Below are 27,668 nucleotides of genomic sequence, written 5' to 3'. Positions count from 1 at the left end.
AGATTGTGGGGCTTTGAAATGGTCGAAGCTATATACTCCAAGTCTTTCAGCACATGCTCCAACCTTTGCCTCATTGATCAAAGGAAACTGAAATAATACTTTTCCCCTCTCTAGCTCTTTCCTCCAAAGATTTCAGAGCACTTTACAAACATTACTTAATTAAGCCTCCCAACATCCCAGTAAGAAATAAAGGGAACAATTCAACCCCAAAATTCCTGAAGGCATTTTTGCATATGAATGCAAGGAATTCAGGAAAGACGTGGTTAATGGGATGTGCAGGACTCTGTCTCCTGCTGTTCCTCTGGGGAGAGTCTGGCTGGGGTGGGCGCACTGGTTGAGCAATCTCCTTCACATCCAGAGATGATACCCGGGTCTTCCGCTCCTCTGCTTCTTTCTTGCTAGTCCCCGCCCCGCGCGCACTCGTTCCCGTCTGTCCTTCAGCACCGCCCATCGTCTGAGCCCTTCGCTTTCTCCCGTAGTTTGGGCCGGGCGTAACGCCGTAGGGCGGTTGCCATAGGGACTGGCAGCGCGGCCTGGCGCAGAGGCAGGCGGTGCCAGGCGCGGCCCGGCAGTTGCTCTGTGGTTGTTCGCAAGGACCGGAGGCGGCGGCGCCGCGGGGTCACCATGTCGTTCCGCGATCTCAGGAGTGAGGAAATCTAGCTCGGGCCCCCAGGAGAGGGAGGGAGCCGCGACCGCATGGGGGACATTGCTCCTAGAGCCCAGGCGGGGGCCTGGTGCTGTGGGGACGTGGTGGGGGTGGCCGGCGCGTCGTCCTTCTGCGGTGTCAGCGCTGCGCACACTTGCTGCCCCCCTCGTGCCATGGCTACCCACCCGTCGCCTCGCCATCCCCTCCCATCCGTCCCAACCCCACCCACGCCATCGCGTCGCCAGCCCCACCCTCACCGTCGCCACACACCCGCCCCATCGCCACCCACACCATCATCATGCCATCGCCACCCACCCGCACCTTCTCCTCGCCAGACCATCCTCATACACTCACCCCATCCCCTCGCCATCGCCACACACCTGCCCCATCACACCCATGCCATCGCTACACACCTGTGCCATTGCCATGCCATTGCCATCCATCCATCCCATCGCCTCGCCATTGCCGCACACCCGCCCCATCACCACCCACGCCATCACCACACCATCCTCCTACACTCACCCCATCCCCTCGCCATCACCATGCCATTGCCACACACCTGCCCCATCACCACCCATGCCATCGTCATGCCATCGCTACACACCTGTGCCATCACCATGCCATTGCCATCCATCCATCCCATCGCCTCGCCATTGCCACACACCTGCCCCATCACCACCCACGCCACTGCCACACCATCCTTATACACCTGCTCCATCGTCATGCCATCACCATCCACTCACCCCATTGCCATGCCATCGCTACACACCCACACCATTACCTCGCCATCACCATGCCAACACCAACTACCTGCCCCGTCGCCACTCATGACTGCCCACCAGCCATCATTATATCAGCACCACAAACCTGCAGTGCCCCATGCCATCATTATCCAGCTGTGCCATCACCACGCCATCGCCATACACCTGCATGGTCCACACCGTCGTTGTGTCCTTACCACACACTTGTGCCATCACCACATTGGTGTTATGCCAACTATCTCCACTGCATCATCCTGCCATTGCTGTACATCTATGCCATCACCATGTCATCATACTGCACCACCCCACACTGTCACCACGCACCCACTCCATTGCCACACACACACACACACATTATCACACAGTGTTATCATTCCTCATCATAGCTTCCTGATGTCATATTGCTCCATTATACTGTATCTTGCCGTCATCAGGCTAAAGCTCATCCCCACCTGATGCAGCATTCTCTTCTTGTCTAGTCTTGTTTTGCTGTATGTTGTGCCACGGCATACCATTGTGTGGCATTGTTGTGCTCTCTCATGCCGTGATCGCACGACAGCCTGCTGTCACCACATAGTATCAACACAGTACATTTTGGCATCGCAGCACCTCGCCCACTGAATTGCAGCGTTCACAATAAGAAAAGGAGTATTTGTGGCACCTTAGAGACTAACCAATTTATCTGAGCATGAGCTTTCGTGAGCTACAGCTCACTTCATTCCTCTGTATTGCACTGTTATGGGGCGTATTCAGCTGGCATTGTGCTATCGTGCCATATCATAGGTTTATCACACACAGTTTTGTCTCATATCCTAATTCTGTCACATTGTGAGATCATCATGTGTCTTGCAGCATGAATATCTCACCTTGCTGCATCACAGTGACATCACACTATTTACACTACTGCAACAAATTCTCATGTCAAAAAGTCACCACACCATAATTCTGCATCTGGCTGTGATGACATATTGTGGATTCTGTGTAGACTCCAGATATGCAGGATGTGTCACCCTGTGAAAATCAGATTGATCCTACAAAATGTGGGACAGAAAATGAGTTCAAGCTGTTGTAGATACCCAGGTTGCAAAGGGTTTCTACTCATTCCCGGTATGTCTGGTATGATACTGATTTTCTCGGGACAATGATCCCAGGTCTTATGAGGGCTGCTTTGCAGATACCTGTAGGTCTCACTGTCAGTTTTGGTCCCATATTTCGATGAACCATTGTGTTGCTGTGGGTTTACATTATGATATTGCTGGTACATGACCTTTTGTATTGGCTGCTGTAATGTGCAGGAGTCTGGAGGAAACTTCTACCTCTTTCCCTTATTGGGCATTGAACAACTGGTCAGGTGCATTGTATTTGGTTTTTTAAACTTTTCTCTGAAACATCAGGTAATGGCCTCTATCGAAGGAAGGTATCAGCGTAGGTGGGCAAGTAGTTTGTTGTGTTATTGCAGTTCCTTCAGGTAAAGACTATGGTATGTCTTTCTTTAGAGATGCTCAATGCCATTTCTTAGGGCAACTGGGAGGGTTTGCTACAGGGCGATGGGCTTCCTTCCTGTGGTTGAGCGCTCCATCCACAGGGGCTGGGAGAGCATTGTTGTTATACACGACAATGGGGATGTTTGAAATCCTTAGTTGATTTTATTTTAATATTTCAGTTATTAGGAACATTTCTCATTTAAAAGTCATCTTTTTTTGCTCGTTAAAGATAATTTCCTGGTAAATTGGTATTAACTTTTTTCCTTGATCACTTCATGAATTCTGTCTATTCTAGATTCACTCTAGCACAGTGTGTTTGTTGGTAACCATAAACAGTGCATTGTGGGACTTGAGCATCTTTGCTGACTATAGTGAAAAGAAAGAATTGTTTTTGTTGTTTGTCTTTCAGATTTTACTGAGATGATGAGGGCTCTGGGCTATCCCCGACTCATCTCTATGGAGAATTTCCGCACTCCAAACTTCATGCTGGTTTCAGAGATGCTTCTTTGGCTATGCAAAAGGTTGGTGCTTTATTTCAGTGCAAGAAAAAATGTCAACTCAGTCACTGGACCTGAAGTTAGAGAGCCATTTGAAGCTGATATTTTGGAGTGGAGTTGTACTGAGTGGCTTAAAGAGGAACTTGGTGAAATTGGAATTTAGTCATTTTGAGAGCTCTACTGTTCTGAGTGCCAGATAGGAACATATGGTAATTAAGTTGGCATTTTAAGTATCAAGCTTGTGGCTTCAGTGGTCTCTATGTGCCATGGATATAATAAACTGATTTTTTCAGAGGAAAATAATGTAGATAAAGGGTAAACTAAAGGAAAAGTACGAAAAATAAAGAGTGTATTCTCCTTGAGTCCCCTTCCTCATTCACCAGTGTGAATTTCCATATTCTTTAGATTCTGTAGCAAACATACAGCATGAGGCTTGCATTGCAGGAGCTAAAGTCAGGCAGTGGAGGACTAACTGAGATTACCTTCAAACTTAGTCTTCTCTAGAAGTATTCTTTGCAAAGCGAAGTGGGATCTTCTCCACCTCTCCATTGGACTGAGTTCAGCCCCACTGGCTCTTTTAAAAACTATTCCTGCAGCTAAGGCTTTGTCCCAACTTTACAGAAGAGGCTCATACTTTAAAAAGAAAACTGTTACTCTGAAACGTGTCAGAGGAGATCAATGTTTGAAACGTACAGTAATGATTTTTCCTTAATATTTCATTCTGTTTCCTCTGACTTACTACATTGCCCACAATGAAAGGCAATGGAAGAAGGAACCCCTCAGGGAGCATGGGCCTGGTCTAGTATCATTTTACTATAGTTTTCCGTCAGTGTAATGCTATTGGTTTCAAACACTTGTGAAACTGCAATGGTGTGTGTGTGTGTATTTATAATACATTAATTATATCATCAATATCAAAAAGTACTAAAATGTTCTCTTTGTGTGTGTGTGTGTGTGTATGAAAAGAGAACATTTTCTTACTTTTTCAGTTAATGATACCTTACAATATTGCAATGGGCAGAAATTTAACAAAGATCATTTTTGCTGCTTGCTTACTTTTTGCATTTCACTTAGTTTATGGTTAGTTTCAAGCAATTTTAGCTTTCTGGCTATTGTGCACTAGCTCAGTGCTGCAATTTTTGGGCTGCAAGTATTGTAGGACTGTTTAAAACTAATAAAAAAGTTTTGATTAAAACATTTATATTAATATCAGGTCTTGTGAAGTCTTAACAATGCTTCCCCTTCCCCCTAAGTTTGGTTTTTAAATTACTTGCCTTTTTCCCTTCAAATTTAAAAACAGAAGTCACGAATTGTCTCTCCATTTCTCCAAGTTGTCTCCCATCTCTCTGAATTTAACAACTTCTCTCCAAGAGATGGCAAACAGAGCAGTGAAAAAGACATTTCATTACACAGAAAGGGATTGCTTTTCAAAAAAGTGTAAGCATATTCATCCAATTAAGCTGAACAGTATAAAGTGCTTTCACGTGTATATTATAAGGTGATTGGAAGTACTCTGCGTTTAAGTGAAGTGCCTCATTTACATCCCAGGCAGCTAGGAAACTAACCAAATTGTACCAGGTACCCAATAAACCAGCTTTCCCTGGTTCCAGGAGTCTTATAATTGTATTGTAAGGTAGAGAGGTTAATTTAGACTTCACTTATTTTGAATTTCAAATGAGATTTTAAAGTGGAGGTTCTGTCTGGATATTAATGATCCCATAGCACTTTCCATAAAAGTTAGGAAGTAGGGGATTTCCCTAGTTTCCTCTTCCCAGGTGTACTGGTATATAGTGTACTGTGGACCAGTTGGTTGGTGACCTCCCCTCCAGAGGTGGCTGTGTTGTACTGGTGCTGTTTGTAAAAGGCTTTGGGATTCTCAAGATCAAAGGTGCTATAAAAATGTAAAATACTAATATGTTATTAGTGAAGCAAGAAAGTTTATTTTAGGGATAATATTAACTGTAAATCAGGGCCCTGTGTTTTTCTCTGTTTTGTGGCTAGAGGCTTTGCTGCAGAACCCATCGATTGCTGTAAATATGCTCCAAAATCTAAACTTTCCTGTATAACATTTTCTAGCCTTGCAAAGATTCAGTTTGGGTTATGTTTGGAAGTAATCTTCCTCAGTCTGCTTAAAATGATAGCTCTGAGACCTCTCAACTGTCCTTGTTCATTTCCAAGGGGGTGTTTACTTTCATGATGATATTTTAAATGGCAATGTTGTTGTTTTATTAACCATTTCACTGCTAGTCATTTTACCAGATTTCTGGAAGATTAGGGATGTTCAGTTAATCAAAGGCTTTTTTTTTTTTTAAGTCCTAGTCAGATCTAATTAAGATGAGTTTGGTTTATCTGTGTGGCTTGCGATTTGAAAAACTGACACAGTACAGTAAATAATCTCTCATCAGAAATATTAAATTGATTTAAAGCCTGAATCCAAGCTTTGAAATTGATTTGGGTGAATCAGCTAGGTCTGGCTGTTCTTACAAACTAAGCCAAACGATAGCTTCAAAACCTGAATTTAACAACTTCTTTTGCAAAGATGGCTCAAGCTTTATGGCTCATGCAATTTTTATGACATTCTAATTTATACATTCCAGATCCTAGACACTGAACTACTGTTTCTCCACCTGCATCAGGGGCTGAAAATTTGGTTTGCAGGATCTTTATGATGTCTGAATTTGCCACATAAATGTATTGGCTTTTACCTGTTTAATACTTCATGCATGTTGCTTGTCTGACTCGATTAATGTTCCCATCTGTAGATATGAACCTCAGACTGATGTTCCTTCTGATGTTGAGACAGAGCAGGACCGGGTTTTCTTCATTAAGGCAGTAGCTCAGTTTATGGTGAGTCTGCTTAAGCAACCTCATTTGGGGTTTGATCCAAAGCCCACTGAAAAAATAATGAGAGCCAGAGGGAGAGATTTACTTGCAGTTGATATTTGACTAAATCTTAATTCAAGCGAAGGCCCTGATCCTGCAAAAACTTAAACATGGGTTTAACTTTTACATGATGTTGTTAGCCCCATTGCAGTCACTGGATGAAACTCAATGGAAGTGTTGCTGTTGACATGAATGAGGCCAGCCAATGACTTGGATGGGATGGCTCACATCACGTAAAATTAAACATATGAGTAAGTCTTGGTAGTATTGGAGTTTTAACAACTACTTAGCTTTAAGCTCATAAAGCAATATTCATGTGCAACCTCCTGTCTATTTTTCACACTTGAAAAAGCTAACATGCAAAAATCAAGTTTTCTTAACAAAAATGACAAAGTGGATTTTCGGATGCTCTCAGTAACAAATATGACCATCTCTCTCCTAACATTTTATGCCTGATTTTGTAGTAGGGTAACAATTTACATATCAGGAAAATAAGAGAACTCTGTGAAAAACACAAGGCGTAATGATTTTTTAGTTATGGTCTAAAATCAATATTTGTGTCCCAGTGTGTAATCCTGTTTTTCTTTATTGCCTGAATGCATACTTTTTATCAGATCAAATGCTTTGTGTTACTGCTTTTTGGATACAGGTTGAAGGATATTAGACACTAAATAGGGGTTGTCTTTTAAAATATAAGATGCACAGCCACTCTGTATAAGGACTGTACTGGCGTAACTGGACCAAATGATTTTTTTAACGTAGGGTTCTCCCCTGAATTCATGGAATTCCAGAGGACCTGCCTGCCAAGCAATGTGCCTTGACCTTTTATTTGTCAGTAGATTTGGAGGTTTTCAATGGTACTTATCACCACAGTGTCTGAGTGTCTCACAAACATTTTGGGTGGTTCTGCAGGTGACCTTTATGCTACCGCACAATCTCTCTTCCCTGCTTTACTTCAGCAGAGTTTCCCTCTTTCCTTGTTGGGATCATACATCTTTCATTCAATTATGTTGTTGAAAGTGGATTGTAATGAGCATAAGCAGTGAACAGTACCACCAGCAGTACAGTATAAAGACAGTAGCAACAGTGTGTTGTATTTGGTCTGGAAAAAAACCAACACCGGCAGGCCAGGTAAAAAGTTGCCATCTGAATTGCTCCCTTTTCCTCGCTTTCTACACCTTCCATGGATGCATGACATTACTTCTCGTTTTATTTTCCTTGCTGCTTGACTTGTTCTCAGGCATAAGACAGGGCTATTTTAGTTCTAGTGTATTTTTTTCATAGCGTTTTTTTGTTGTTGTTGTTGTTTTTTGTTTTTTTTTTTATTCCTTACCAGACATTCTGGGAGGAAGGTGTCTGCTGTAAATCATAATTCGGATTTAACTCTGGATTCAACTTCTAGATAATAACTCTGGAAGAATTAGATTTTTTTTAATAAATCAAATGGATAATGTTGTAAGCATCTTTTCTGATTTTTATTTATTTAAATTTTTACAGTTGTGGAAAATTGTGAGGGGGTCTGGCAGTAAGGGGGTAAGACGATAGTTATTCAATGAAAGTAGATGTTGAGATTCAAAAAGGTAAATCATCATAACCATTAAACCACAAGCTGTCAATATCACATGTCAAAATACAAAGTCGATATCCTTAAATCAAACATTCATAAGTTTTCAAGCAGCATTTTTCTTGCTTTGCCTATCTTCCTGCTTTTATCGGGGGATGGGGTGTGCACGCATTTGTGTATGTGTACGCTGAAGAGGAGCTCTGTGTAAGCCTGAAAGCTTGTCTCTTTCACCAATAGAAGATATTACCTCACCCACCTTGTCTTTACAGACATTTGCTGATAAATATCTAAACCTTCCAAGCCTAATCATAATGAGGAGTTTTGCAAAGTGATTATGCAAGAATTCTGGGGCAGATGCTTGGTCTTGCATCCCTTTTGAACAGGAATGGACACTCCTGCTTTGTTGTGGTAGGAGTATCAGGGCACCAGTAAGCAGAGTTGCTGACTGAAAAACATACAGGGGGAAGTTGAGGGCATTATGAAAAGGTACCAATGAAGGTATAAGTGAGATGTTGAGGGGCCCCCTTCTGTAGTCAGTTAATATTTGTGTTTAGTTGCCCTCTCCTCCCGTCTGCCTTTCTCTGCAGTATATTAAAGTTGTGCCATGTATTCTGTCTGTTTTAGTTTGGAGAACAGGGTCATTCACAAAGCTCTCTGCAATGGGCTCACTGAGAAGTTCAAAGTAGTTTTTTTTTAATTGTCTGAAGAGAGTGCAAAAGTGGTGTGAAGCCTTTACCCCTCCCGCCTACCAGGCTACACTTCCTATGCTGGGCCTTCTGTGATTCAGCACAGAATTGGACAGTATTAGGTTAGCTAGTCCATTTCCTCACACTCACCCAGGAGCAAAATTCCACAGACTACAGCTCATACCACAGACTACTCTGCAGTTTCAGTCTGGAGCACTGAACCATGGTTATGTCATGCAGCAATGAAGGAGAGTTTCAGCAAAGTGAATTTTGACCAGCTGTTCCAGTGCAACATTGAACTAAATAAGTGAGCTAAGTCTGAATGTTTAGAGCTTGGCCTTTCACTCAGTGGGGCTTGGTAAAAATGTGTTTCTGGGCTAAGGGGCGTGAACCACGTGTTGATCACCAGTGGCTGCTACTGTCTGTAGATATGGTGTTGGATGTCCTTAGCAGGAAATTGTGCTGGAGGTAAACATATTGAGAGAGTTGGAAGGAGTGTTATACAGGAAAATGAGTTGTACTTCACAAAGATGCTCAGATTCTTAGGCCTGGATGGTGAGTTTTTGACTTGAGAAGGTTATCAGCCTGATCTCTCTTTATGGATAGCTGTCAGATTAAAACTGTTTTGTGGGGCTCTAATTTTGAAGCTTTTTGAAATATGAAGTGACCATAAAGCCAGGTTTTGCCCATAGATTACATATGGACAAGGCTATGTTTTAGTCATGGGTATTTTTAGTAAAAGTCATGGGCAGGTCACGGGCAGTAAACAAAAATTCACGGCCCGTGACCTGTCCGTGACTTGTACTATATACCCCTGACTAAATCTTGGGAGAGTAGAAGGGGGGGCCTGGGAGTGCTGCAGGTGGTGGGGGATGGCCCGGGGGTGCCACAGGTGCTCGGGGGAGCAGCCTGGGACTCCTGCTGGGGTGGGGAGGCGGTGGTGCGTGGCCCGGGACTGCTGCTGGTGCTGGGGGAGGGGTTGGCATCACTGGCAGGTTCCCTACCTGGCTCCTTAAGGCTCCCCGGAAGCGGCGACATGTACCTCCCTTAGCTCCTAGGCGGAGGTGCGGCAGTATAGCTCCATGTGTTGCCTCTGCCCCGAGTGCCAGCTCCGCAGCTCCCATTGGTTGGGAACCACGGAGCTGGCGCTCAGGTCAGAGGCAGTGTGCGGAGTCATCTGGCTGCGCCTCCACCTAGGAGCTAAGAGAGGGACATGTTGCCTCTTCCAGGGAGCCCCCTGAGGTAAGCACTGCCCAGAGCCCTCACCTCCTCCTGCGCCCCAATCCCCAGCCCTGAGCCCCCTCCCACATCCAAACTCCTGCTGCTGTTGGGGGATGGGGGCACGGTGGCCCAAGAGTGCCCCAGCAGCGGTTGGTGCGGCTGGCCCAGCTGCTGCAGAAGTCATGGAGGTCCTGGAATCTCATGGAATCCGTGACTTCCATGATCTCTGTGACAAACTTGCAGCCTTACATATGGATAATTAGTTCTCAGTTCTTAATTCTACTGAGTGCAGATGTGTAACCTTTCCATATCTTACAGTTCTAAGCCTGGGGCATCATTAGAGGTGAAGAACAACCACAGATCCAGCAGTTTTAAGTTTCTTTTCTGAGCCTAATACAATTTGGAAAGAGAAGTGTGAAATCAGAAATCATTTTAATAATATGCTTTTCAGACCATTCTTCATATTGGTGTATCCCTAAAGGCTTTACAGAATAGTACAGTTATGGGATGAAATAAGAGTGGCTAAATTACCCCATGGCTAAAAGTCTGCAATTAATTTTACAGGGTAATAGAGGAATTACTGCGGTTCTTCAGTAAACAAACTCTCAGCTCAGATGTTTCCTCTGCTTCTTAGAATGGGAAGGACTTGAAGATGTTTCTTCAGTAATTCCTGTTGTCCATGGGACACACAGTTATCTTCAGGAATAGCTAATAACCTGTAGCATCTATAATTAGATAGAAGATTTATATGGAGACAAATGTACCTAATTCCATTAAAGAAGAATATCAGAAATCATTAATCCTCATTAAAATATAACTAGAGCAAATCCTTTCCAGACTAAGCAGAATAACTGTATGATTTCTCTATTGTGGTGTTTGATTACATTCTACTTTATTTAAATTCTGTTAGTGTTTCTATTCTATACCCATACTCTTCTAACTTGTTAATTCAGCCTTTCCATCTGGGCTAATGATTTTTTTAAAAAAATCCTGCTGTTTGCAATCCTCTGCCATATGGGGGAATCTGACTTCAGCTCTTCATTGTGGTCCATGTTTCTCAGCCTTTTGAGCTAGTAGTGAATGACTAGAGTCTCTCTAGTGACTATGTCTGTAGGTTGCGTCGACAATATTGACTCTGCCTGAAGAGATCCAAACCATTAGATGGAGAGTCAATGAGATATAGGAAAATTGATGCTTTTGATTTAACCAATATTCTATTCTATGTTTGTCATTTAAACAGAGCATAGTGGTGCCAATGCACAAACAGGCTGAAGAGACCATCTTTTTTTAACTTGCCATAAGTAGACTTACACATTAAGGCCTGGAGGAGGCCTGCCTGGAGAAAAATAATGTTTTGGCCTTACATAGTTTTGCTCTGTGTGTCTCCATTGCCCTGCACTTTAAGAAAGTGAATCCTTCCCTCCACTCTAATCTCCACATGCGGTAGAAGACTCAAATCCAACCACAAAGATGTGGACCCATTTTGCAGAAGGGAGGACAAATGTGGGGAGCCCACGCAATAGTTTTCACCATTTGTGTAGCACCGTTCCATCCATCTTAGTGCACATGGGGGGCTTTGGAGTATGCGGATCCACTAGCTCACCTGAATCCCTGGGGTGGGAGGTTCTTAGCAACTGCAGTAATGTCAGTGAAGCAGCACCACTGCTGCTTTGTGGCTTGGGGGAAGAATATTCTGTGTCCCCAGCCTGTGAACCTGTTTGTTAGGGCTTTGTACTGAGTCCAAAATTTGGCCCAAAAAGAATATGAAAGCACATTTTAAAAGCCTAACCCAATCTCTTGTCTATCGACCCCACTTTGTGGTGGTTTTAGTTCTTCTTTTGTCATAATTGCATGTGGCTTAAATTAAACACATATGGTAAGTTCTCAGAATAAATGGAGATGGTTTTGTAATGGTGCTGTGAAGACATTTTTATGCCTTTTTTAAACTAGTGGATCAGGAAAAGATGTTGATCTGTTTGCAGATGATTTTGTTATGTCAGTCATGTGTTTTCCTGTCCACATGCGCTGGGTGTGTGTATGTGTGAGAGAGAGAGAACAGTCGCCAAGTGGAAAATACGTTTTTTCCTTTTACTAGACATTGATTTTCCCCAGTTGTGTTTTAAATGAACTGAAATTGGAATTCCCATCCATAACAATGCTCTTTGTAATGTGGTGCTCTAGCTTCCCTTGTGGAACAGGTGTTAAAGGGCACTGTCAACTTAATAATCACACTTCTGTCTGAAAATTTTATACCTGCTGTTCATAGAATAGAATCATAGAATATCAGGGTTGGAAGGGACCTCAGGAGGTCATCTAGTCCAACCCCCTGCTCAAAGGGTTGTGATGATTAACTCCTAAGATTCCTTCAACTGAAAGAAACTGAAGGGAAAAACGTCAAGGTTTTTTTGCTTTTCTTACTGGTGCATTTGAGGATACTCTGTGATCAGTGATTTTTTGCTACTCTAATTGGTGAGCACCCAAAATTGAAGGCCCTAAAAATCCTTCTCGAAACCTTGGTCTAATTTGTCAGTCATTTTCTCAGTTTTCCTTGCAAAATTAGTCTGTCAGTTTCCTCTCTTGTTTTTGTGGGCCTTTCACACAGTAACAGGGTGAGGGAAACATTTACAAAAATAAAGAAATCTGATTGCAAAGCCACAAAATTGGCAGGACACTCAAGCAGGTCTGGGGCCTGAAAATGCTTTTTAAAAAATTGACTAGATTTGAAGTTGATGCTCTTCCTTTAAGAGCTGGGGCAGAGTGCAAACATTGGATTCAGTCCAGCAATCCATTCCCAGGAAAAAATCCCTTTTCTTTCAAAGAGCATTTTGCCTGAGTAAGGATTGTGCAGTCAAGCCTGGCACAGGTCCAACTAAAACTGTAGCACTTTAAAAAAATTGGAAATAAAATGTTAAGTTAAAAAAATAAAATAAATATTTGAACAATTTCTTACTTGTTGCCAATTGGATTTTACCTGTGGTAGATCCAATTTGGATATAAAAATCACATAAAAGATTGGTACATGCTTCAGCACACCTAGCTTAGGGCCTAATGGTGAAAGTGAAGTTTAATACGCATGGATGCGTGTTAGGCTTGGATAGGAAACCTCTTTCTACTACCTAGTATTCTTAAAGGAGGTAAATTTTGATAGTAGGTCAGATGCAAAGAGAGAAGAATCTTAAGCCATCTAGCTATTTATAGTTCGTTAACTTTTATTTCTGGGGAGGAACAAAGTTTTAGCCAACTATGGCTTTTTGTTGAGTTCGCAAGAGTGAATGGCAGTTTTAATTGTTGTTTTGCACCAACTCTTCCTGTCTGTGAGTCTGTAACGTCAGCCCAGAGGAAATTCCAATAATTAAGTATATCTCCTTCTCTGTGCCACTGGAGTGCTGTTTCCCAAGGCGTTTTGAAATAAATATCAAAGGTATATACATCCATTATTTGAATCTTGTATGAATATCTGTGCATGTGGTGGGGTAGAGGAGAAAGGGAAACAAATTATTCCCTCTTTTGATATTAATAAATTTAAGAGAAACTGTCAATCTGAAAAAAAATGTTGGAAGAAGAGACAGTTTATTAGAGTAATTGATCTAATTACAGTAATGCACTGAGACTGAAATTCATCTCCATGCAGAGGGTCAGCACCAGGCCCATGCACTTAAGTACCAATTAAGTTTACAGGAGATGTAAGTGGTAAATAGGATTTTTGCTGGCCCTCTGCACAGGGGTGACTTTCACCCTGAGAGAATTAGTGGATGGTTTGAGCTTTTTCATTTATATAAGTGCCCAGAAATGTTATGACTCTCAAAAGGTGTGTGTATGTCATCCTTGTTCGAAAAATCCCTTGTTCCTGAGCTGAAAATTTTAGTTATGTATAGACAAACATGATGATTCCAAAATAAGTACTTTTAGGAAAACGTTTGACTCGGGAATTGACAATCTGTTCTCTATAATGGACTGAAATATTTCTTTGTATCTTCTTCCAATAGGCTACCAAAGCTCATATAAAGCTCAACACAAAGAAGCTTTACCAAGCAGACGGCTATGCAGTGAAGGAGCTGTTAAAAATAACTTCTGTGCTTTACAATGCCATGAAAACCAAAGGAATGGAGACCACCTCAGTGTCCGAGGAAGAAAGCACCAAATTCAAGTTTGACCTTGGTTCAAAAGTAAGGAAAGTAAAGATTCTTTTTTTTTTTTGTAGTCATGGAAACCAAATTCATTTGCCTCATAAGCGTACGCACAGAATGTATGCATTAGTACGTTCTTTTCAAACTCTCCCTTCCTAAATTTACCTGCTGTGACACATTTGGTCCCCGTCAAATCCCAAGAAAAACTTGGCTCATAATGGTATTGAAGTTTAGTACAGAATTGGTCATCTCTGCTTTGGAGCAGGACTGGAATAGTAGGGAACGTGGCAGGGCAGAATTGAGATGATTTGGCATAATTGTATTAGAGAAGCATGGGGAGTACTCACTGCAATATGGGCCTGAACCAGTGCCCATTGAAGTCAATCAGAGTCTTTCCCTTGAATTTATTGTGCAGTGCTTCAGGACCTATAGAAGCATTTAAAATAGAAATTGCTCCACAAATACCAAGGAAAAACAGAACACAGATACTCTCTGAATAGTCCTATCAGTTATTTGTTCATTATGCAGGAATAATACTTTTCTTTTAAAAGTGGCAATGATTATGGCTACATTAATATGTCAGGTGACATTATAGAATTTTCTTTAAGAAACTTCTCCCTTTCTTGGAGTAAGAGCCTGTTGCATGCTTCCTGTGTTAGTGTTGTAATAATAGAGCAAATTTGTAGGCCCAAACTTTAAAAGTGAATGAAAGTTTATAAAATGTCATGATAGCCTATAACAACAAATGTTCATGGGAAAAGGTGAATAAGTGAGACAGACTGAATTAGTCCAAAAAAGACCTATTAATGTAACTCCAGGACTATTAAAATCAGGCCTGGTAAACAAGAGAAGCATGGGACTGGAAATCCATTAACACAGATTGGTGTGTTGCAAATTAGGCCTAATAGGTGGACAAAATAATGAGAGGATGGGCTATTCCACCTGTCACTCCCTTTTGGGGTCTCTAAAAGAAAAGACTTTGGGGGGAAAAATCAAGAAGAAGCTGTCTGCCAACAGTGGCTACAGTGAGCTTTCACCTCCCCTCTCTTGGTGCCTTGTGAGCTTTACCATCATGGCTCCCATCTCTTGGCACCCCAGGATCTACCATAACGCTGTTGGGCCTTTGTTGGCCTGATCCTGAGGGATGTCCTGACCAGACTGGGTCAGAGAGAGGGACCCAGATGATGTAGCCACCTCTGCCAACTTTAGCTAAATCCCAAATACCACCTGGGATGTGAGTCTTTATCACCTTCCCCACTTTGTGTGTCCGTTTCCTTCCCACCCTTATTTCTTTTCTTTCCTATCTCTCTCCTTTTGCCTACTGTTTAATAAGAGTCTGGCTTAGCCAGCCAAGACTGCATCTTTTGCAGCATTGTTGTGAGTCTGGGATTAAAAAAGCAGATAAAAGTAATGCCCTCAACCACCTGAATTAGGTCTTGGAGCAGCTGATACAGCTGTGTGCTGTGTCTGTTTACTTTCCAGCAGTGAGACTGCAAGTGAAAGTCAACCCCAGAGAAGGAAAGTGCATTTTCTGTCTTTGCTGTTCTCTTTCATCTTTTGTGTGTGTTTGTCTTTATTCCTTTTAGAAATGGGGTTGGATTTTAACTACAAGAACTCAAGCTCATCTTAACTTTTTCTTTTCCCCAAAAAGGACAACTATTATCTTTAATAACAACAAAAGACTGTCAAATGGAGGGTGGGGACAGTTCCTTGTGAAAGCTCCCTCTAGCTAGAAGGAAAGGGAACAAGGAGTGTTCTTAAAATGAAAGCCTTACTTAATGCATTACATTTACATTTTAAATGATTTAACCTCTTTTCTCTTCTTTTCTTTCTTTAAGGTTACAATATTTTTAACAGTGATACTAAACAGGCTGAGGTCTCTATATACCAAACCTTGAACCTTGTTTAAATTGTTCAGTTTGGGACAGTGAGAGCATCATGTTTACACCTTTGACTCTATGGGTCCATATAGTCCATCAAAATTAATACTATGTAGGTGCTTTTTGAAAACGGGAAATCAAATGAAACATTATTAGTATAAAGAAAAGGAGTACTTGTGGCACCTTAGAGACTAACAAATTTATTTGAGCATAAGCTTTCATGAGCTCCAGCTCACTTCATCGGATGCATTCACTGAATGCAGCTGCAGCTCACTTCTTTCGGCAGCGTGTAGCATACATTCCCTTGTATCCCCCCAGAATGAGTATAAATAGGTGTAGCCTGTCAGGAATGGTGCAGACTGAAGGATGTGATTATCTACGCGAGTACATATCCTACATGGCTCTCTGCTCACCCAAGCCATGCTTCCCCCTCTACACTACTGTTTTTAGCCATGTAGTGTCTCCCTGCTGCTGGAGCCCTTCCCCACGATAGGGAAAGACTCCTGGAGCAGGAGGGTAGTGGAGAAAGACTGCCAGCTCCCCATTGCTGGAGCCCTTTCTCCCACAGGGAAAGACTCTGGCAGGCAGGAATGATTCCGCCAGTTCCCAGCTGCTGGAGTCTTCTCCTGCCACAAGGAGGGAAAGGGAAAGGCTCTGGCAGGCAGGAATGATTCCGCCAGTTCCCAGCTGCTGGAGTCTTCTCCTGCCACAAGGAGGGAAAGGGAAAGGCTCTGGCAGTAGGGGAGCAGTCTGGAAAGGCTCTGCCAGGTTCCGGCTTTTCCCTGCAGTGTGTAATTACACATACCCCACATGCTGCCGCTAATGTTGTGTAGTGTAGACAGGGCCGTCCTTACCCATACGCAAAGTACGCAGCTGCATAGGGCACCAGGAAAAATTTCCTGGTGCCCTGTGCAGCTGCGTGCTTCTCCAGACCCTGCTCCGGCTCTTCCCCATGGCCACAGCCCCGCCTCTTCCCACCCCTGCTTTGCCCCAGCCCCATCCCTACTCCCCTGAGGACTCCAGGAGCGGCCAGGCCTGCACTCACTGGTAAGTAGAGAGACCTGGCCCCAGCCTGCTCTGCTCTCCTGGCTCCCAGCCACGCTGCCAGCGAGTGCTGGGGGGCGGTTCCCTCCTCCCCCAAGCATGGGAACCAGGGGAGCAGAGCAGGCTGGGGTCGGGTCACTCTCCGTCCCGCAGGAAGTGGCCAGCCCCCCTCCCTCCCATCCCCCATGGAGGCCTGGGGCCAGCCCCCCTGCCTCCCCCCGTAGTGGCCTGGGGCGGGGCCCCACACAGCCCCCTGTGGAGGCCTGGGGCCAGTCTCCCCTCTCCCCACTCCATGGAGGCCTGGGACAGGGCCTCACACAGACCCTCTGTGGAGGCCTGGGGCCAGCCACCACACATGGAGGGCTGGGGCCCCACACAGCTCCCCTGCGGCGGGGCTGTGTAGGGCAACAAAATAGCTAGAGACGGCCCTGAGTGTAGATGTAGCATGGGAGAGATTCAGGCACTGTGCTGGTCACACATACGGTTTTAATTTTAAAAGGGACAAAGCCTGTCACAAATTTTCTTTGTGAGGGCAAAGAGACTCTTCCATTGTTTGATTTTTTTTTTTTATGCTGTTCTTCTAGATTGCTGATTTGAAGGCAGCCAGGCAGCTTGCTTCTGAAATCACATCCAGAGGAGCATCTCTGTATGATTTACTTGGCAAAGAGGTGGAGTTGAGGGTAAGTATGCTCTGCAGACAGGGAACTCAGATTCACCATATGCTGCAAATGTAGAGAGAGAAACAAGTATGAATGAGCGATTTCAACAGCTGCAATGAATACATCAGATGTAGATTCTGTGTGTGAGTGGAGCGAGGTCATATGGGTTACCCAGCTTCTCATTCATATTATTACTTGTAATAAGCCCAAGAGAATAATGGTTTGCCAGTTTGTGTTTACAGGTGAACTGAAATGTTTTGTAAAGAGCTGCTTGAGAGCTTAAATGAGTAACAGTGTGTACGTATACTTTGTCATGTTCTTGTACCAAATGTGGACTGGCTACAGAGCTTGCTTATACATACCGGATGTGTTCATCATAAGATTCTTTAATGCTCTGCCAGGTATGTCTCAGGTTCATTTAAATAAGGTATTTTACATGAAGTGCCACCTAATATAATACAGTTTAGCGTTCCATTACATCTGCCACTTAAAGCTCTACATTCCTACCATTTGCAATATTTACATTATCATGCTGTCTTTGAGGTTCAGTATTTATCAGTCTGCTAAGAGTCTCTGAATTGTACTGGTTTCCTAATCACATGGCCCAAAGTATGACAACTTGGTCATCAGGCTGTATATTAGTTGCAATAACTGGCTGTGGTCAGTCCAGAATCCTTGAGTCGTCATCTTGTTCTGCATCTGCCATCTGTGGGGTTTGCTATGTTGATTGTTCTGTCTGAGGAATAAACTGTAGATGCTGATGGTTTCTGTTGAACTCTCCACTGTCCGTCTCAATCACATTTGATTTGGGTGCTAAATTCCTTTTCTTTACAACAGTTGGAGCTGTCCATCTCTTTTCTTCATCCAGTTTGAAAAGAACACAGTCACCAGGTTCTAGACGCAGCACTTCTTTCACTGAATGATGTCTGTTGTCAAAGTGTTGATAAGTTCTTTTAGCCTTTTTATCCAATTTGGCTACTCTCTTCATGACTAGCCACTTTGGAGATAGGTTCTTTTTTAAAGTTGGAACATTAGAACAGAGTCATCTTCCCATTGGGAGTGGTGCTGGACTATATCCAGTAGCTGCTATTGGTGTTGATATGTAACTCAGAAAAGCAAGGAATGGATCTTCTTCCTGTAGGATTTTGTTGGATGTACAGATCTCTTGGCCTCTCCATTCACTTGTCGGTAATGTGGTTTGCTAGTAAAATGGTCAAAATCATATTTTGTTCAGAATGACTTAAATTCCGCTGCAGTGAATTGTAGTTCGTTGTCCATCACTAGTTGTTCTGGAATACTGAAGTGAGCAAAAACAGTCCCCAGTGACCAGGTAATGATGTCCTCCTGTGAATTTGCATAAATTTGCAGCCAGTCTCTTCCAAGGCCTGTCTGGTAGGGGTGTTGTATTGGTCTGTTAGTTCCTTGCCAATGTCTGGCCACCACACTGACTGGTTGGCCCATTCATGGCATTTAGTTAATCCTTGATGTCCTTCACAGATGAGGTTTAGGATTTTTCCTCTCATTTTGTTTGGAATTGTGATGCAGTTGCCTTTAATCATGAGTCCATTTGACTCCCGTTATTGTCCATGCACTGCACAGTAGTCTTTTGTGACTTCCTTAGTGTCCTTCAGATACTCGGGCAGCTGCCCCAATGTAATGTAGAACTTCCTGATGTTGCATATCTGTTGGTTGTTTTCTGTAGTGGTGTAGTCTCTTTTCTGACGCTCGTCAGTATGCATCCACATACACGTTAATGTCATCTTTGAGCTCACAGGTAGTTGAGTGCAATTCCAGGGCCTCCCTCCTGCACTGAGCCAGGAACCCTGTCACACACACCTGAGAGCAGGACATGACCGTTTTATTTAGCCCTCCCCACCCCCAAAGAATATTTTCACCAGCCATCTATGCCATGGAGCAAATAGAGCAGAATTTGTGGGGCAGCTGTGAGGAGGAGTAGGGGGCAAATGGGGAGAAGTGCCCTGGCTGCTCCTTCTATCTCTACGGACTCTGACAAAGGGAAATGAGCCCTGAAGACTTGCTGAGAAAAGAGGCATTGTTCTCCATCCCCAGGGCCTTCCTCCACGGTCACCAACTTTTCTAGCTCTCTGGAAGGAAAAACTATGCTGAAACCCAAGAAGGGCTCCTCAACCTCTCATGGGGACTCTGGCCACTGTATGTTAAGGGCTCTCGTAAGCCCTCCAGTACCCAGGTAAGAATGAGAGCCCCAGAGTGTGACTCCCCCGTACCGTCTGAACTGCAGCACTCAATTCCAGTACCGTTCAATCCAGAATGGACCTTGTTGGTACTGTTGAAGTTGGTACTGTCCATACCATCTGTATCGCTGATGTCAGTGGCCACATGTGTGGTACCAATGACAACTGGTACGTGTGGTATCAATAATAATGGCACCCCTGACAATACTGTCGATTCCTCAGGCAGGGACCTACTTTGTCTGTCAGTCCTGGACTCTCCCCTCCTGCGACAGGATGGTCTCTCAGTGCTGACCTAAGTACCATCCCTGTTACCAACCTTGGTGCTGGCCTCCCCCGGAAGCTTTTGTCATCTCCTACTCCTGGATAACACTCTTCAGTGGAATCTGTCCATCATCCCCACAGGTCTGTAACAAAAGATCTTTCTCCTTGGTTTCCCCCAGCACCATACGCTTATCCCTCTTGGACCTATGGGCATCAAGGGTTATCCCTCAAACTAACAGGTCAGTTTCAGCCTCCTCCTCTAGGCCTGGGTTTCCAACTCCATCATCCTCCAGGAAGGCCATTGTACCACCTCCAGCTGCCAAGCATGGCACCAGCTTGGATCCTTCAGATGAGGACTACAGAAGGAAGGGCAGCAGATGCTCATTCATATATCATTTTCCTCAGCTAAAGAGACAGTAATGCCTGAAACATCCTTTGACAGAGGTTGTGTGATACCAGTCGGAGTGCTTGGTAGCCCGGAAAGTCTAGGGGAAGAATTGTTGTGAGAAATAACAAAATAGCATTTCACTGAAGGAGAAAAATATTTTCAGGAGCTGCAGTGAAGCTACACAAATTTCTACCATTTTTCAAAGTGTCTTAAATTTCCATGAAAACATGATGCAAAACAGAGCTCATTTGTATTCCAAAAATGTTAATAAAATAAAACAAAATCTTTATAGGCCTCATTTTCCCACAGTATATTTGTCTAATCCCTTGGCTATTGAAACAGATTTCACAAGGCAGCTGGCTAATGCATTGGTGTCTGAGTTCAAAGGGTTAAGCTGCTTTGACCTGCACACACACACCTCCACACAACTCAGACAGCTAAAAAGTCAAGAGTATGTCAATTTTTAGGGAGAATTTTAAAAGAGCACTTGGCAGTTGCTTTGAAATTGGGAATAATTTAATCGTTTTGGCCAAATCACAGCTTTTAGGAGTCCATTTGGCTTCAGGGTTGGGCCCTTAATGAGGGACATATCCAAGAGCAGAGTGACGAATGTGTGAAGTGAAAATCAGGGAAGAGTGAGTGTTCCAGTGCAACCACTTCTCATTGGGCCCATCAAGAGCTCTCTTCATTGGAAGCCTCTTTAAAGGTGCAATTTCCAGAAGGGTGTGAATTATTATATCCTGTAGAGAACATATTTTTCCGACGGCATAATGACTCATTGCTCTAGCTGGGACTAGCCAATTTTGTATAAATGCGGGGTTTATGCTCTGCACAGATGTCTTACAGATTACCCTTGTCCTTAAGAAATCCTGTCAGGTGAGAAATGGCCTGTGCCTCATTAGGGATAAATTTACATCCTAAAGGCATGATGCTTTACTGTGACAGCCCAAAGAAAACTTCCCAGTAGCACTAGAAAAGACCTTGCATGTTTTGTTACTAATGATTTGGACCAGTTCTGACTTTCTGAGGGATCCATCCAAACTAAGGAATGCTGCTTCAATCCAAAATCCGGTACATAAGCGTACAGCTAGTTTTAGCCTGTTGGACATTGAATAAAGCAAAACAAACATTTTTCAAATTAAAAGCTGGCCTCTGTTGGTTCAAACCGAATTGGCTAATTTTCCATTGGATTTGCTTGTTTTTGTCATTATTTCTTTTGCTGTAGTTATACACATAGATTGTTTAATGTATTTTGTACTTCAAACTGCATGGTATTTTTTGCTTTCTTTTATAAAGGCTGTGACAGTGATTGGTTTTTTTAAAGGCTGCTTTGTCTGAACATTAAAATTACGTTAGAAGGCATTGAAAACAAAATGCAGCTTTCGTCACCTCCATTAGAGCTGCAGAACGTCTGGGATAAATTCAGGGAATGCCTATAGAACTCCACTGCATTTTGACTTCCTGACTACTGTATGTCCTGATGTCCCATTCATTTGAATGGTCAGCATAATTATAATTCTTGTAGGATAAAAGCAGCACCACAGCAGCTGATTTTTAGTTGGAGTCCCTTATTCTTTAAAGACAATATATTTTGTTACTTAAAGAATATCTAGAATTACAGTAAGGCTTGAAAAATTCACTCACCACTAGTCCTTGGGGAGCTTTTCCTCTGAAACTATTATCCAGCTGAAACTATTAAGTTTTGCAGTATCTAAGCTGCTGTTTTACAAAAAAATCTTTCCAGCCCATACAGCTGCATAGATGACCTTACATTTGGTTCCCCTTTGAAAGTGTTGCCTTGCCAAGTCTGCACACAGATAACTCTGCTGCTGTTTATACCATGAAATTAACAAAATACTCGTCAGTTTTATTTCAATGGCACTGTTGCTCTTTACACAGCAGGGTGTATGCACCCATGAGTTCTTTGATGGTTGCAGAGTCTCATGTGCAAATGACAGTCCCGTCCACAGGTAGGGCACACCCATGCACTTGCAGTGCTCTGAATCTGAGCAACAGATTCTTTCGTCTTCTGACACCAGTCATCACAAAGCTTGATCCAGTCCCCCTCACAATGCATCACTCCATCTAAAAGCTGGTTCTGCCAACCAGAGTGGCATTCTGCAATCCTTTCTCAATCCACAGAGATTCCAAAGGATACTAAATAATTTTTGCAAGCATCCTGAAATCTGTGCAGCAGTCTGTCTCTCTTTCTAGACCCTTTACGAACTTCAGAGTACAGCTCACTCTTCGGGATCCTGTAATCTGGCATTTGCTTGACATGTCCAAGCCATCTGAGTCTTTTCTTACTAATCAACATCTCCACGAATGACATACCAACATGATTTAATACTTCCACATTTGTCACCCTGTCTTGCCATCTTATTCGAAGAATTTTATGCGAGCCTCTGATATGAAAACTCTTTAGTCTTTTGGTATGTTTGGCGTAAGTCGTCCATGTTTCTGAGCCATATAGAAGCGTAGATAAAACATACATCTCATAAATATGGATTTTTATGTTTTATTTACAGCCTTCATTTCAGTTTTATTTGCAGCTATTTATAGTCCTGTAGGTAGAACTAAAACTGCCAAGATTCATGTCAGTTTCTCTCTTACCTGGTTGCTTGGGAAAGCTCTGAGCAGCAGCATGGATAGGTATTGGAGTTATTCTTGAGGTGAGAACTTAAAAAAACAGAGGCTGAGGAAATACTGAGTAGTCGACATCCTCGTCCCACCCTTGCAGTAGCCACGAGACTAAACTTAATTCTCTGTTCGAGCAAATTGGGGTTGAGGCTTCAAATTTAGCAGACACTTGCCTCAGTTTACCTGTCTGTAAAATAGGTATAATATATTTCCCTACCTCTTAGGGCAATTGGGAGGCTTTTACAATAACCCGTAAAACACTTTGTGGTTCTCTGATGAAAATTGAAATAAAATTGCAAAGTGTTATAGCTAAGGTCTAGTCTATGGACCACTGGACTGGGACTCAGGACACCTGGGGTTTGTTTCTGGTTCTATCATTAACCTGCCGTTTGACTTTAGGCAAGTCTTCTTCATCTCTCTGTGCCTCTTTTCCCCCCGTCTACCCTTTGTCTTGTCTATTTAGGCCATGGTCAGCAAAACTTTTGTTGCTCATGGGTGTGAAACCTCCCCCCCCACCCCCCGAGTCACATAAGTTTTGCCAGCGTAAGCGCTCATGCACAGTGCTATGTTGGCAGGGGACTCTCTCCCGCTGACATAGCTACTGCCTCTTGTTGAACCGGTTTTATTATGTCGATGGGAGAGCTCCCTCCAGTCGGTATAACGCGGCTACACAAGCGCTCTTACAATGGTACAGCTGTGCCACTGTAAGCTTGTAAGTCTAGACATGACCAGATTGTAAGCTCTTTAGGACCTGACCTATCTTTTAGTATGTGTCTATACAACACCTAGCACAATGAGGCCCTGATTTCAGTTGGAGCTTCTAGGTGCTATTGTAATACAAATAACTAACAATAATATGAATTAAAGGTGAATATGGTGGTCAAGTGATCCTTTCAGTGCAGACAGGTGTGTTAAAGGATTTAATGCTTCTAGATTTTCTTAATCAGATTTGTAGGACCACCCAAATCTACTTTTCACTTGTGACCTAAACAGGATTTGAAACTAGGTCTACACATGAAAGAGACTAGGGCCAAAATCTGCTGTCTGTTCCTTTGATCTAAATCCAAAGTATCTGCACTGAAGTCAGTGGAATTAGTCCTCAGGAGTTACACTGGTATTGAGGGCAGTGTGGAGTTGAACTGGGCCAGGTCATAATGTCCCCCCAGCTCCTTAGTGCACTGTGCCTGCTTCCCTCTCCATTCCTGGCTCCCTTTGTGGGTGTGGAGCAATGGACCCACATTTTCCCTTCTTCTCCCCACTCCTTTTCAGGTGGATGGAGATTGAAATAAGGATCTCATGGGTACATGGAAAGAGGGGGAGCACAGGGTCTGTAAATATTTGATTTAGTTGGGGATTGGTCCTGCTTTGAGCAGGGGGTTGGACTAGATGACCTCCTGAGGTCCCTTCCAACCCTGATATTCTGTGATATAGCTGGGCCTTGTGTGAAGGCACAGTGAGGAAGATCTCTTGCCTCTCTCATATGATAAGAATAGCCTTTCTGGATTGTTATTAGTAAACATACATATTATTGTAGTGCCAAAATCCGCAGCAGGGATTAGGGCCCTATTGTGCTACGCATTATGCAAACAGGTCACTTCACATCTCTATTAGTGTAAATACAAGTGCATTTCAACAACATGCTGGAAGAGTACAAGGAGATTTCTGCATAGAACCGAACATAAATGTCCTCCTCTCTGCTGCTGAATTACAGTGTGAGGGCTAAATCCTCACTTATGGGCAAACTCTGATTCTCTCCCTTGTGTGTCTGTCCAAAACCTGACAGGCAGTGAAACCATCACAGTTCTGCTGCACTGGGGAATGAAGGTGGGCTGTGGAGTGGCTGTGCAAGGTGATTCTGTATCCTGTGTGGGGTGGAGCATTACTCCTTTACCTCTGTGGCAGTGCAATGGGTGCGCTTTGGAGGCAGGCCAGGAAAGAGCAGATATGTTGCTAAAGGTCCATGAACTTTGTTGATCCACTTGGCCAGAACCTATGTATAAAGGGTGAGTGGGAGGATGCAGTTCCTAATGCAGCCAAGGAGATGATTGCAGCAGCCATATGGTTGTCCCACATTCTGGTTTGTGGGGGAAAGATTTTGTTCCCCTTCAGTCCGCTTGTTGGTCCCTCTGACAAACTCCATTAACTCTGGCTTTGTTACGGGATGAGAATTTGACCCACCGATACAAAGTAAGTTGTCATCAATCTAAGATGATTATTTTTAAAATTGAAGAATATTGAGTTCCAATGTTTGTTGTCTTTCTGTGTTGTATGGCTAAGGAATGCTTGTGATAAATTACATAGGATAGGTACAGTAACAGGGCAATAGCAAGGTGTCTTGGTTTTTTTGCTCGTTAAACTTTGTGTTCTAAAACCAATTGTATAGAAGTGCACTGGCGAGTACCTTATCATGTGCTTAGTGCATTTTAAAACATGTAAGCCTTCCGTAGCTTGCTCCTCTTTTCCAGTGCCCCCATAGTGAAGATGTTAGCTGAACTGTCCCAGGAGAAAATGGTATGCCTCTGTTTTACTGGCTCATCCTAAAATAAGGGGATTTCATTTTCATTTAAAATTAAAGCAAACTCCAGCTTTTGGCACTAACCCTTTAAATTGCTCCACTTCTGGAGGCAGAAGCAGGCTCTCCTGTCGGGAAAAAGATCATTCAGAAAGTGAAGTAAAATTGTTGTTCATATTTCCTGTAAAAATGAGGTAATATCTTGGGTTGTAGTTTGCCTCTCACTCTTAACCTTGCTCTACTGGAATTCTTTTTTGCATTAATTTACATAGAAATTGTGCAAAAATTAAATATAATCTCTGAATCCAACGGAAACAGCCCTAGGATTTCTTAATTCTTTAGTCAATTATTTTATTTCTGAATAAAATCTCTCTCTCTCTCTGATTTGAGGCTTGAGAAGGACAGAAGGTCCTTAACAGAAGATCTTTACAAGGGATCATTATTTCTATACTTTGATTTATTTACATTGAAATTTCAGGCGACAGTGAAGCTTTATGTATGTGTAAATGGCAAATAGGACTGTTAAGTGATTAAAAAAAATTAATCATGTGGTTAATCACGCTGCTAATCAGTAATAGAATACCATTTATTTATTTAAATATTTTTGGATTTCTACATTTTCAAATATACTTATTTCAATTACAACACAGAATACAAAGTGTACAGTTCTCACTTTATATTTTTTATTAGCAATATTTGCACTGTACAAAAAATATTTAATTCACCTAATACAAGTACTGTAGTACAATTTCTTTGTCATGAAAGTTGAACTTACAAATGTAGAATTATGTACAAAAAATAACTGCACTCAAAAATAAAACAATGTAAAACTTTAGCGCCTACAAGTCCACTCAGTCCTACTTCTTGTTCAACCAATCACTCAGACAAATTTGTTTACATTTACGGGAGATCATGCTGCCCACTTCTTATTTACAGAGTCACCTGAAAGTGAGAACAGGTATTCACATGGCATTATTGTGGCTGGTGTTGCAAGATATTTATGTACCAGATGTGCTAAAGATTCAAATGTCCCTTCACTGTTCAACCATCCTTGCAAAGAACGTTCTTCCATGCTGATGATGGGTTCTGCTCGACAACGATCTAAAGCAGTGTGGTCGAACGCATGCTCATTTTCATCGTCGGAATCAGATGCCACCAACGGAAGGTTGATTTTCTTTATTGGTGGTTCGGGTTCTGTAGTTTCCACATCAGAGTGTTGCTCCTTTAAAACTTCTGAAAGCATGCTCCATACCTCGTCACTCTGAGATTTTGGAAGGCACTTCAGATTCTTAAACCTTGGGTCAAGTGCTATAGCTATCTTTAGAAATCTCACCTTGGTACCTTCTTTGCGTTTTGTCAAGTCTGCAGTGAAAGTGTTCTTGAAACGAACAACACGTGCTGGGTCATCATCTGAGACTGCTATAACATGAAACATATGGCAGAATTCAGATAACGCATAGCAGGAGACCTACAATTCTCCCCCAAGGAGTTCATTCACAAATTTCATTAATACATGATTTTTTTTTTTTAATGAGCGTCATCAGCGTGGAAGAATGGTGGTTGAAGCAAGAAGGAGCATACAAATGTTTAGCATATCTGGCACGTAAATACCTTGCAATACCTGCTACAAAAGTGTCATGCGAACGCCTATTCTCACTTTCAGGTGACATTGTAAATAAGAAGTGGACAGCATTATCTCCCATTAACGTAAACAAACTAGTTTGTCATAGCTGAACAAGAACTGGGTGGACTTGTAGGCTCTAAAGTTTTGCATTGTTTTGTTTTTAAGTGCAGTTATGTAACAAAAAAAATCTACCTTTTGTAAGTTGCACTTTCACCATAAAGAGATCACACTACAGTACTTGTATGAGGTGAATTGAAAAATACTATTTCTTTAATCGCTTTTACAGTTCAAATATTTGGAATAAAAAATAATACTACAAAGTGTACAGTGTACACTTTGTATTCCGTGTTGTAATTGAAATCAATATATTTGAAAATGTAGAGAAATATCCAAAAATATTTAATAAATTTCAATTGGTATTCTATTGTTTAGCAGTACGATTATAGTTGTGATTAATCGCGATTCATTTTTTTAAATTACGATTAATTATTTTTAGTTAATCACGTGAGTTAACTGCGATTAATCGACAGCCCTAATGGTAATACATATAATATGTATGTGTATCTGAGCATACATAT

General features: G+C 42.6%; 1 protein-coding gene across 1 annotated transcript in view; it reads left to right on the top strand.

Moving 5' to 3' along the window:
• Positions 1 to 531: 531 nt before the first annotated feature.
• CLUAP1 (clusterin associated protein 1) overlaps positions 532 to 27,668 on the top strand; it is a 157,599-nt gene continuing 130,462 nt past the window's right edge. The window contains exons 1-5 of the mRNA XM_077828100.1: positions 532 to 646; positions 3,301 to 3,412; positions 6,151 to 6,235; positions 13,729 to 13,908; positions 17,378 to 17,473. Of these exons, the coding sequence (XP_077684226.1) occupies positions 625 to 646; positions 3,301 to 3,412; positions 6,151 to 6,235; positions 13,729 to 13,908; positions 17,378 to 17,473 (495 nt within the window). The 5' untranslated portion in view covers positions 532 to 624. The remainder of the gene's footprint in view (positions 647 to 3,300; positions 3,413 to 6,150; positions 6,236 to 13,728; positions 13,909 to 17,377; positions 17,474 to 27,668) is intronic.

This window comes from Eretmochelys imbricata, chromosome 10 (genome assembly GCF_965152235.1).
Source record: "Eretmochelys imbricata isolate rEreImb1 chromosome 10, rEreImb1.hap1, whole genome shotgun sequence".
NCBI lineage: Eukaryota > Metazoa > Chordata > Testudines > Cheloniidae > Eretmochelys > Eretmochelys imbricata.
The sequence above is the reverse complement of the archived record's forward strand: the minus strand, read 5'-3'. Positions and strand labels throughout refer to the sequence as shown.